General features: G+C 47.6%; 1 protein-coding gene across 7 annotated transcripts in view; it reads right to left on the bottom strand.

Annotated features, from left to right (window-relative positions):
* Positions 1 to 377: 377 nt before the first annotated feature.
* ATP11A (ATPase phospholipid transporting 11A) overlaps positions 378 to 12,766 on the bottom strand; it is a 2,308,865-nt gene continuing 2,296,476 nt past the window's right edge. For 4 of the 7 annotated variants that reach the window (XM_069636989.1, XM_069636990.1, XM_069636983.1 and 1 more), the window contains one exon: positions 378 to 724. Coding sequence is in view for 2 of the 7 variants with exons in the window: in XM_069636983.1 (XP_069493084.1) it covers positions 467 to 724 (258 nt within the window). In the remaining 5 variants the exon portion in view is untranslated. The remainder of the gene's footprint in view (positions 725 to 12,766) is intronic. The other 3 variants (XM_069636985.1, XM_069636986.1, XM_069636987.1) reach the window with 2 other exon arrangements.

The following is a 12,766-nucleotide window of genomic DNA, read 5'->3' as shown; positions in this document are numbered from 1 at the left end:
TGTGCAGGAGTATTTCTGGAAAACATTTCAGCACACAATAAATACCGGTTTCTTCTAGACAGAGTATGGACAAGACAACAAGTTTTGCAATCGCAGAGCAGAGGTTGTGAAATTTGCTCAAAGTACCTGTCACTGAGGATGTCTGAAGTAATTGCTGCTAGCTGGAAATGGAACACTCGGAGTATTGGAACACAGACACACAGAACCGGGGAACTGAGACATGAAGGACACAGTACCAGACTGCATAGTTTGGTCTTTGAATTGACAGATAAAACAGAAAGAGGCCAATAGGCCTAAAGTCTTTGCACGCTCAGCTCCTGATGCTGCCCATCTCAGCACAACACCAAACATCAGGAATCAAGCACATTACAGCACAGTTTCTGTCGCATAATTCATTTATTTTGCATCTGCAGGCTAAAACAAGCAGAGGACAAAAGTTCTTAAAAAGGCTTGTATTGGTGATTTGTCATAAAGTGGTCTCCAAGCCCGACCCACTGTAGGAAGAGTCCGCACTGGATGTACAGCGCTTGTTAGAGAAACCAAAGAAGGATGGGAGTTTTAAGTAATCACCGCCTCCCCAGTGCGTAACCATCACTCTTCTGGAATCAGAACTGGGCCTTAATGCAGCTGTGCAGTGCCGATCACTGCTCCGGTAGCTGGGGCTTTGCAGTGGGGTAAGAGGTGTGAACTCTGAAACATGGCTCCGAGACAATCTGGAAGCATCCTGTCAAGAGAACAACAATAAAAACAAATTATAACTACCTTTTATGACACAACGTATTCATGAAATATACAATCAGCTAGCATGGTTATGGTGCCTGGCTACAGGAAAAAAAATATTGGCAGCCAATTATTTGCTCTGGAATGGTTTACCAGTTTCACTGCATAATGAGAACCTCCTGTCATTCAGGAAACCTCTTAGGGCTTTTCTATTTAACACCCAAATCTTAATCTAACCCCCCACAAATTGTGAGATCCAGGTAGTTGCAGGCTGGTCAGGAGGTAAACGAGCAGCAGCAGGGCCCTGAGACTGTCACTATACTAGGTGAATAAACTACTTACTGCATACCTGGCTCCTGTTTGTGTGTTACGTACATGGTTTTGAACTTACTGTTATTGGCTGGTTCTTTTTCTAGACCCACCACATAGCACAACTGGAAATTAAACTGGCAAAATAATGATACAATTCGTCTTGGATTTAATCTTATTCCCATTAGAATGTTTAGCTTTGCTTATATGCAGGCTACAATTAGACTGATAGCACTGAAGACTCTTCTGGTCAGGGAGAGGTGTGGCATCAAGAAGAGGGACATGGCTTCAGCCAGAACAAGGACTCTTCTTTAGAACAGCTTGAGTGAACTGGGGCCTCTGTGAGTTCTGTAGACAGTGTAGTTAATAAGGTCAAGACTTGAGAGTGTTAGTGCTGAGCAGGCAATGAAGCCCTAACCAGGCCAAAACCCAAGCACAGGGAAACACACTGCTTCAGTTCAGCAAGAGTTAAGAGATGGGAAAAGACAGGTAGTCAATTTTGAGATGCATGAGAAGACCAAGTGATGATATTATTATGATCCATCAGAAAATGGTTGAGCTTGGTGGCTTTCTCATTGCAATGTGGAAATCCACAGCCTGGAGTGGTGGGATAGCCATCTTAACTTTTTCAGCAAGTATTATCTGGTTAAATTTGCAGATGTTAAGAACTGAAAATAAAGTCAAAGGCCTCACATTTCTCGTACATCTGTCTTGATGGCTTTAAGAATCCTGTACCTTCAAAATAATAAGTCACATCCACCTGCTACCTCAGAGATGACAGGTAAAAGGAAGGACTTCATTGTGTGCATCCTTTAAGTAGAATGCACAGTAGACATTTCATTTAGGTGTAACATGTTGCTTCTGGATCAAAACTGGGCAATGTACATTACTATTTGTAGGGGCTAATTTACGGTCAAGAGTTATCATAGAAAATAAAGTGCTGGGCCAAATAAAGACTTTGGGTCAGTTGCATCAAAGCAAACTCCTTGGCATCCAACCATTAAACAATATGCCATGCCATTTAAAGAAGAAATGACTTACGTAATGGTCTTTCTAGGGATTAATCTCCCACAGATTCCTCATCCGATAGATATTCCACCCAGCTATGCTGCTTCAGAAATTTTTGGACAGGGGGCGTTAGTGGACCAAGACCCAGCCACCGACCGTCGATCCGTCTTGCTTGGCATCTGGTCATCGGCTCTGGACATGACGTCAGGCATCGTATAAATACCTTGTCACTACACCTCACACCTCAATTTCCACCTTTCTCCCCAGAGCACATCACGCTGCCAGGGAAAACAGAGAGAAGAACAGGCTAATGAGCCCTTAACAATGAAATAACTAAGTCTCCGAAGGAGGAAGAATTTGCAACAGACACCAACAAGTAGCGTCAGAAAATACCTTCCTTTTTCTTTCTTTTTTTTAAAACATGTCGCAGAAACGTACACTGAGGACCATTACCAAGTCAACGTGAAAGAGAAGATGCGCACCAACCACCGACTTTCTGAGCGGGGACGGATGGGAGATGAGGAATCTGCGGGAAAAGAATCCATAGAAATAACATCACAGTAAGTAATTTCCCCTTCAATGGTTTGTTTTTCTCCCCCAGATTCCTCATCTGATAGACTCCCAAAGCAGTAGATGAAGGAGGCGGGCAGAAAGTTATAAGAAATTTTCCTCAACTGCCCTGCCAAAATGCGCATCAGCTGTAGAGCCACATCTTGACTATATTGTTTAACTGTCAGAATGCACCAAAGTATCAACCGAAAAGGATACAATATTCAAAAGGATACAGGAGGTAGGGTCTTCCGGATCCTTGTTCACCCGACTTGATAGTCGTGAAGTCAACAAAGACCTTCCAAATGATACAACCCTCTGGCTGATAAAACAGGCAGAGCGATGGATCACTGGAAAGGGCGTGGGTAAGGTATAGTAATCCAGCCTAGGACAAATTAAAGTATCATGAATAACTGCTCCAACCTGAGTATGATGAGTTAGATAATGACAGGAATGATCACACTGACCTGTGTCTCTGGGTAGAACAATCCAGAAGTCTCTTGATGGATTCGAAAAGAAGAACAAAACGACAGGGAAGGGAATATTAGTAAGGGAGACTTATCCCGGACGGAACGAGGCTCACGCTAGATACGGGTTGAATTCACCACAGGATAGCGTTCAAAGTTCAGTTCAAAGTCACTTCCAATAATCCTTGAAAGGCTTCCTTCCCACTTAGGGATCAATCCTTCTGTTAATTCCACAGATACAGGAGGTAGAAGAAAACAGTGTTTGAAGACAACGTGAGCGTGTGGATTTACACGCGGGCAGGAATCGCGCAGCCTGGGCCAGCCGCGTGTGAAGACAACGTGCGCGTGTGGATTTACACGCGGGCAGGGTTCGCGCAGCCTTGGCCAGCCGTACTTGAAGACGAAGAGCGCGTGTGGATGTTACACGCGGACAGGAATTACGCAGCCTTGGCCAGCCGCGTATGAAGACAAAGAGCGCGTGTGGACTTTACACGCGGGCAGGATTCACGCAGCCTGGGCCGGCCGCACTTGAAGACGAAGAGCGCGTGTGGATGTTACACGCGGGCAGGATTTACGCAGCCTTGGCCAGCCGCGTATGAAGACAAAGAGCGCGTGTGGACTTTACACGCGGGCAGGATTCACGCAGCCTGGGCCGGCCGCACTTGAAGACGAAGAGCGCGTGTGGATGTTACACGCGGGCAGGATTTACGCAGCCTTGGCCAGCCGCGTATGAAGACAAAGAGCGCGTGTGGACTTTACACGCGGGCAGGATTCACGCAGCCTGGCCGGCCGCACTTGAAGACGAAGAGCGCGTGTGGATGTTACACGCGGGCAGGATTTACGCAGCCTTGGCCAGCCGCGTATGAAGACAAAGAGCGCGTGTGGATTTTACACGCGGGCAGGATTCACGCAGCCTGGGCCGGCCGCACTTGCAGACGAAGAGCGCGTGTGAAATAGCACGCGAAGGGATAGCTCCAGGAAACAGCGTGTGGCGGAACACACGCTATCGAAGGCCCAAAAGTAGCTGTAGGAAAATACCAGGTTGTAGATCAGAGGTTCAGCTACACGACGCCAATAGAGACGATCAGAAGCAGCGAGTGAAGTTTCTACGCTGCTTAAATACGTGATACCGTAGTTCACGTGACGACGCAAGTCACGTGAAGTTAGCGACGTGTAAAGTGTAAACGTCGTTTTCCCGGTAACGTATCGAATAGCCTCCATTTAGAGTAGAACGGTCTAGCTGTTCTACGAGCGTAGCGTCCAGCATGCATGACATTAACAAAGGTATGAAGGGATGACCATGTCGCAGCGCAACAAATATCCAGAACAGGGACTCCCCTCTGTAATGCTGTTGACGCCGAGACTACCCTAGTCGATTGGGCTCCGATACCTGCCGGTAATTATTTACCCGTGGACTGGTAGACTTCTGCTATACAGAAAATGATCCAGCAGGATAAAGTTTGCTTATTTATGGGCATGCTCTTACGGGCTAAGGAAAAAGCCACGAAGAGCTGGTCAGCTCTTCTGAATTTAGCTGTCCTCGCAATATAATAACTCAGCGCCCCTTTTGGGGTCTTGGCGATCTAATCGCTCCTCCTACTTAGAAGGGTGCGGAGGAAGATCGAAGAATGGAAGGTTGCGATAGGTGGAACTCAGACAACTTTGAGGAGGAAGCCAGGCCTTACCCTGAGTGAGACTTTCTCCCAGAAAAAACGCAAGAAGGGTGGTTTACAGCATAAGGCCTGCAGCTCACTCACTTGCCTTACAGATGAATGCCACCAAAAAGGCTGTTTTCAAAGAGAGAAGCCGTAAGGGACAAGTATGCATAGGCTCAAAAGGAGCCGCCATCAGAAATGTCCATACCGGGTTAAGGTTACAATCTGAGACAACAAAGAGAATTGGCGGATACTTATTTACAAGCCTTTCAGGAATTGTGCCATTACCGGGATCGTAAAAAATGAACCTTGATCCTGGGATCTCTTAAACACAGACAAGGCTGCCAAATATCCTTTGACTCTGGAGACCTGAAGGCCTGCCGAGGCCAGTGACAGAAGGAACTCCATCACTGTAGTGGTTGGACAAGAAATGGGGTCAATCCCACGCTCCCTGCACCACGCCTCTAATCTTCTCCACCTGCATGCGTACAAAGATCTAGTAGACGGTCTGAGTGCAGCCAGAAACACTTCAAGCACTTCCTCAGAGAGGTCCCATTCATCATACCTCATCCTGTGAAGAGGCACACATGTCGGTTGAGGAATTCCGGGGTCGGGTGGAGTATCCAACCTTCCGACTGGGTTAAGAGATCTGGCTGCTTAGGCAACCGGTCAGGTAGACAGATGGACAGATTCACGAGGTCGGAGTATCACGTTCTCCTTGTCCGTTCTGGGGCAATCATGAAGGCATCAGAAGTAATTGCTCCGGCAACCGCCATAAAACCGGTGCGTTGAGAGGGGAAATCAAATAGGCTTCAGAGACTGGATCGCCCCCCCTTCACTGACGCTGCTGTTGGCGTTTAGAAGCACCTCTGCCCCTTCTTGAGCGTAAGAAATGCTTCTGCCCTTGCCTGGCTGGTGGGAGCTGCGTTCTCCTGTCATAAGGAGCATACCCCCCTGCAGCACCGTGCCCTAGAGGCGAAGCTGAAATCAGGTTTGGTAGCGATTTTGGATTCTTTACGTTTCTCTAAAAAATTGTCTGCTTTCTGGCCGAACAGAAGATTGCCCTCGAAGAGCATGTCTAACATGTTTAACTTGGACATTAGGTGAAAAACCAGAAGTTTTTAAATAGGCCTGCCTCATTAGCGTTACTGCTGATGCCATAGATCAGCCAACACAGTCAGCAATGTCCAGGCACGTACGCAGCGACTGCCTGGCCACCTCTTTCCCATCCTGCACCAGCTGTAGGAAGCCCTTGCGCATCTCTCCTTCACTGACTTACTGTGCAGCATTTTCAATTGCTGTCCAGAGACCAAAGAGTACTTGGCAAAACTGCTTGCCACATTTGTAGCCTTAAGAGCCATATTGCCTGAAGTGAATGCTTTTTTGGCTAAGGCATCAACTTTTTTCACGTACCTGTCGGGAGGCAGAGTGGAAGTGGAAGATACAGGTCTAGATGAGACTGTAGAGGAGGTCCCAGATATGACCTGCACCCCCGCCCCACTTTGCGAGCTGCCAGTAAAGTACTCGTCAAGGTATGTGACTACGAGGAGCAGCTGAACCAACAAAGGGAGCAATGGGCCTCTGCCCTGTGAACATTAGAAGATCAATACCGGTTGAAATGCCCATAACCAGGCAACCCTAGGCAGCACGGTACCCAATCAGACAACCGTACCTGCCATTGGTACGAAAGGACGAGTATTTACAGACTGTCCATGAGGAGACCCCTAAGGCCTTAATGGAAGGCCAATGGAAATAGACTAAGGGCCTAGGCAGCCCCGAGAGCAACCAGAAGTGGCTACTGAAAGCTATGCATGTCAGTACCGACAACTGCGAGGAGAATTGTAATGGACGAAGGGGAGAGACACTGAAAACATATGAGAATGGTGCCATGAGACAAACAGAAGCAACCGCCTTATTGAACGTGTGTAAATAAGCTTGAAACGCAAGATGTTAAGTAATCGATACCGCCTGCAAGGCTTAAGTAGAAGAATAGAGCGGCATGCGCCAACTATATATGTCTACCTCAATACAGCACAATGTACACGTGCGACTCCATTTTGTTTGAGCAGAAAAAAACCCAGGCGGCCCAGGCCCAACTGGCTGAGTTTCACATCTAGGTCCAAGCTGAGGAAAAGAGCGGGATCGAAACTTAACAAAGGATAGCTCATGCCGGGGAAATCGAGGTCAACCAGAGAAGTGGAGGTGAGCATGAGCTCACGAAGCTCCAACTTCAGAGCACGCCAGCCCGCCTGTGAAGGTCAAGAAAAGAGAGGCCCATGCAGGTGGCCAAGCGAACACAGAATCAAATGCACGAAAAACTGAGAACTGAAGCAGATTCATGGTGGACCAACACGTGACCTGACAGGCGCGAAGATGTACCACCGCCTGATGTCATTCAGAACCATGGGGTACCATAACTTTTCCTGATAAGAGACTACAGATCCGAGGCCATACCCAGCCAACTAATTGACACATAGCCCTAAACCACCGATTGATGGAAGGGAGGCAGGGTGAATCTTGGGACACCAGGCACCGGGGTGTCTATTCTGCATGCTGCTAATGGGTAACAGAAGGCGAATCAGTTCCAGGAAAGAGCAGCTAATTAAAGTGGAGATTTATGTTTAGGGGTGTAACTTGCCCAATCACAATGGATCATGTAATCTAGGGTCCTATAGAGACTGTAACCAATAGGATGTCGTACTTTTAGTGACGTCAATCACGTGTGTTGTAGAGGGATGGGCGTAGACGCCCACCCGATAAGAGTTATCCAATCCGTATGCTTTATTTTCATATACAGATATAACACCTATACTTAAATTACCTTTCCCGACCAATTATATTGCATGATGGTTTTTTATAAGAAGTGTACGTCAATGATGACGAAGTTTGCCCATAAAAGATGCTGTTGTACTGAAGTGCGAGGGAGTCGGGGCGAGACAGGTGTTCGCGATGCTGTTGATTTCCACAAGCTGATGTATGTATTAAATGGACTTCCCTTTGGCAATTTACTGAGTCCCTAGAATTTATTTGTGCTGGAGTATGTAAGCCCTGCACCCTGTCCTCACTCGGTGTAGCTATCTTGTCTTACAAGTTTTTGGGGGTTGAGTACTGACCAATGGGCCCGTCAGTAATTTCCTCTCCCCGAGAACACTTGATAGCGTGAGGATGGTTTCGGACATCGATTATTGATAATCGATTAATATAGTTACAAGACACCTTTAAACCGACGGCGCAAAGTAACTCTGGATCTTCGGTTACATCGCAAGTCCTTTCGCTATTCTGGCTGAGTAGGCCGAGAAGCTTCCCATGGACAGTGATAGTGTATTTACTCCCAAAAAATCTGCAGTGGGTCTGAAGGAACCCGCTTTTCCAAGCATAACCCTTTTCATTCCCACGGGAAGCGGATCGGACAAAAACCATAAAGCGGGAAGAGGAAGGGGTGGTGATCCCAGAGATCCAGAGAGGAAAAGAGACGATCGGTGAGTGAAACAACAAAACTCGTTACCTTGGCAAATGACTTATAGGCATTAGAGCAAGTGGGGGAAAGGTAACGGAGGGTGGCAGAGAAAGATAAAATAGTTGGAGGTATATATAGTGGGTTAATGACGAGTATAAAAGGAAGACAGATATAGCGGAATACCGGGGGGGGCACCCGAGATTAAAAAAACTGTATGGAGTAGCGGGGGGTGCCCGAGATTAAAAACGTAATGGAATACCAGGGGGGCACCTGGGAAAGGTAAAAACATAAAAGGATACCGGGGGGGGGCACCCGACATTAAAAACGTAATAGAATACCAGGGGGGCACCTGGGAAAGGTAAAAACGTAAAAGGATACCTGGGGGGCACCCGAGATTAAAAACTGTAAGGGATACCGGGGGGTGGAGGGACACACCCGAGAGAAAACTGTAAATTCGCCTTATTCCTGCGCTTTAAAGAGTGGTCAGAAGGAACTTGAACCCAGAGCCCACAGAGGCTACGATGACGTTTAAAGACGTAATAAAGGGGTAGTTCAAATCCCATGACGGGGTAATAATTAGAAGGCAGGTATATGTTGACCAGCTGGTGTCTGTCTAGTCCATCAAGCGTCTGTCATAAGTGTCTTGCTATATGTGAATGCGCAATAAATGTATTGATGCGAAAAATGTGTTGATGCTTGAGTGAAATGCATTTTGGTTTTTGCGATTCTGTAACTGAGAGGGGATCGCCAGTGAATTGATGGTTTCTGTTGGGTAAATTGATGGTATAAATTTTGGCGAGAAAAAGTGGCTTGGAGCTTGCGGTTGTGGTGCTCGCTCATATTGGTGGAAAGACTTAAGTTATTGTGTAAACATTGTGGGTAATGAAGTGAAAAGATGGAGGAGGTCACCCCGCTTATGCATCTCTGTAAGCAATTGCCAAAACATGCAGCAAAGCTGAAGAAATACAGCCAGGAGTGGGTTAAGGGCACCGCAAATAAAATGTTTATGCCGTGGCCCCAGAATGGGTCATTGTCTAAGGCTGTTTTACAGCACATGACCACATTCCTACATGCCACATATAGCGTGAAGAAACTTGAGAAAAGCCTTGCCATTCTCGAGTTATGGAAGATGTTTGAACAAACAAAGGAAGAAGAACCACCTGCAGACTGGATATTAAACGTATATACAGAGGGGGGTGAGTCGCCTACTGCTCCACCGTCCCCGCCGGAACCAGTCATTGAGGGAAGCAGGTCAGAGGGTCTTTACCCGCTACGAGAGCTCAAAGCAGCCACGGGGTATAGCAACCCCACGTATGAGTCACCTGCATGCAGCAGTGACGAAACTAAAGAGGAGGAGCGCGAAATCGTTTCAGCCTCCGCCGTCCCGAGGGACAAGGAGAGGCACGGAGATGGACGAAAGGATCAGGCACAGACTAGTGCACCTCTCGATAAGGAGAGAGAGGGAAAGGTGCGGAAAGACAGTGATGAGATGACATTCGCAAAGGACAAATGGATGGGAGGACAGATATTGTTAAAGTTAGATGGAAAGGGGAGTGATGATGCAAGGCCATGAGGAAGGCCTGACGAAAAGCAGAGAAGGGAGAAGGATAGGGAGACAAGGGATGAAAGACAGAAAGGAGGACATGCTGAGGAGAGAACAACTTTATCGCGAAGAGCAAGGAATACGGCTCAGTCGCACCCAGTATGCAGCCTACGGAAAATACAGACTGAATAAGTTGAAGTTAGAGGAAGAACGTAGGGTGCATGAAAGGAAGGAAGAGATTAGAAAGGCAAAGGAACGTAGAGACAAAACGATGCGGGAAGTAGATAAGGCTAGAGAGGAGGCGAAGAAGCGAAGAGAAATGGATGAGGAAGCAGAGCGTAAACATAGACAAAGGGCGCGAAATTTAGAATATTTGCAGCGGGAAGTGAAAAAACCCAATCCTGTTGTAGACTGGGAAGACATAGAAGAGTTCTTTCCAGCAAGTGATGCAGTACCAGGTACAAGCAGGACAATTATTGATGATGACTTCGACACCAGAAGCATCAGGGAAGCGATTGATAGAATATATGATGAAATGGGACTGGAACGAATCTCCCAAGAGGGAAGGGTAGATGAGCGCTTAGAGAGCACTCAGTTATATGACACTGAGGATGTCACCCAAAGTAGTGAGAGTAGGGGATGTTCCCTAGATAGACTAGAAGATAGGCAGAACGAAGATGATGCAAGAAGTTGTGCAAACTGGGAGTATTCGGAGTCTGACTCCGATGGGGACGCGGAAGAAGCGATGTATGATGAATGGAGACGGCGCGAAAGGCGGCTCCCAGGGAACCGAAGGGGTACAATGGTCAGAGGCTGGCGAGTCCATAAGTAGGACATCGAAGTCCGCTGGACAGTCCAGCCGACATGAAAAAACACCCCACGGTGAGAGGGGGGCGTCGGCACCTGCCTATACAGATAGGTTAACGGCGCTGCCAGGTAGAAAGCAAGGCGGGAACGCCACCCCAGCAAGAGACCGAGGAGGTAAAGAAAAGGGAAAGGAGGATTGCGCACTCCAATTCCCACTGCTAGAGAAAGGGGGAGTATGACCGCAATATATTCCCTGGCCCCACATGGACCGGGAAAATTTAAAGAATAATCTTCCAATGTTGACATCGGGAGCCGGGAAGTGGATACATGAGCTAGAAAAAATGACGTGGGGGAGTCACTCTAGCCATAGGGGACATCAAGGGTCTCCTAATTGCTATGCTAGGAGAAAGAGCAGACTATGTGTGGAAGAGGGCAGGCTACCCTAGGGTAACCATAACTAACACCTCTCATGACGGAGCACCGTTTAATAACTGTAGAGCAGCAGTATGGAAAGCGCTACGTACGCTATATACAGACACATCTGATATGATATGGGAGCTATAATGACTCGAAAAATGAAGGAGTCAGAAGATACGTTGCTTTATATCCAGAATTTTCAAGACGCGTGGGTGCTTGAAACGCATGAGTTTTGGATGAAATCTATCCCTGTATTCTATCATATATTGTGCCACGGGTTACCAGAACCGGTGCAAATAAAATTGGTAGGAATAGAAGCTAAACCGTGGGCCGAAATCCAGTTGACAATTGCCCATTATTGTAGGCTGTTGCAAGAAAAGAATCTAAAGAAAGAGGCAACGCGTAAGGGAGAAGAGGCGAAGCTAGTGCAAGGGAAGCTCTCGAAGTATGCGCTTGAGGGAGCCATGCTAACAAACCCAGCCGATTCGAGTGCACAATGTGCCACTAACCCGCCGCAAAACAATCAGGTAACGCAGGATATTATCCGAGAGGAAGGGGATTTGGAGGAAGAGGATGGCAGGGTAATCAGGGAGGCTTTAGAGGTAACCAAGGAGGTTTTCAAAATGTTCAAGGTGGCATCCAGAGCGCACCAATGGGCAGTCCAGCTATGTCAAATGGACAGAAGGCCCGACCACCGCCAGTGTCTTGGCAGTGTGGAGTGACAGGACATGTGGCACGCATGTGCAGAAGCCAAGGCATGTGGCAGAACAATCAAGGGATGGGGGCAGGCACGGTAAATCAACCGGCTACCCCACAACAGGGCAATGCACAAAACTATACAGTGCAGCAGCAGGCTTGCAGCAAAGTGCACAGCAAGGGTTTCAACCCTCGAACTTGGGGAACTTGCAACAGGGGCAACCCCAGCAGGCACCACCGCTGGTACCACAAGGGATGAACAATGGGGGTGTTCCGCAAACTTATAGTGGGCCGAAACTATACATAAAATAGGACAGCCCACGGGAAACTCGGATGTGCTCTATCCTATCGGTGACACCAGACCCTAATAGGGAACCAAGGGTAAATGTCACCATAGGAGGAAAAGAGTATTCCTTCTTAGTTGACACAGCGCGACGCGTTCGTGCATAAGAGAAGGCAAGTTTTCCTTGTCCGGCGAGGCAATAGACAAGCAAAGTTTCACTGGAGCTCATAGTAGAGTTCGCTTTACAGACACTCTCCCGGTCTCAGTGGGAGAGCATGAAATGAATGTGCCTTTACTGTACTCACGCAAGTCCCCAGTAAACATCATGGGTCGAGATCTAATGACAAAGCTGAATATGTCAATCTCATTCACTGAAGATGGTTTAGTGTGCTCCAAGCCAGGAATGCATTATTCCAACGTATGTGAAAGGATCAGAGCATACTCGGGACGTACAGCTATGAGAGCTTTACTGCTGGAGCCGGAGGTCTTCGAATATGGCGTGCGAGTGCTCATGGCGGGATTGCTGGGCCTCGCAGGCAAAACTACGAGGACCCCTGACGATTTTCTTTTTAGACCAAGGATACCCATGCATGAAGAAGAGGGACACATATTTCCTTTGGTAATACAGTTTGCCGCAGTAAAGGGGAAGGTGGTTTTAGTAGAAGGATACGATGGCGAAGGAAGGCAATGGTGCGCAGTTATCGCCATTGAAGAAGGGTATCGAGTGACTGACGTCACAGATGATGATCTGTTTCGAAGAGCACCCTGCCTTAGAGGAGACGCAGGTGGAAGTAAGTCTCATATTCTGGGTCAAAATGATCAAACGAGAAGTGCCACAGCGAATGATGCTAGTGA

Source organism: Ambystoma mexicanum, chromosome 7p (genome assembly GCF_040938575.1).
Source record: "Ambystoma mexicanum isolate Mex_15411 chromosome 7p, UKY_AmexF1_1, whole genome shotgun sequence".
In the NCBI taxonomy this organism is placed as follows: domain Eukaryota; kingdom Metazoa; phylum Chordata; class Amphibia; order Caudata; family Ambystomatidae; genus Ambystoma; species Ambystoma mexicanum.
The sequence above is the reverse complement of the archived record's forward strand: the minus strand, read 5'-3'. Positions and strand labels throughout refer to the sequence as shown.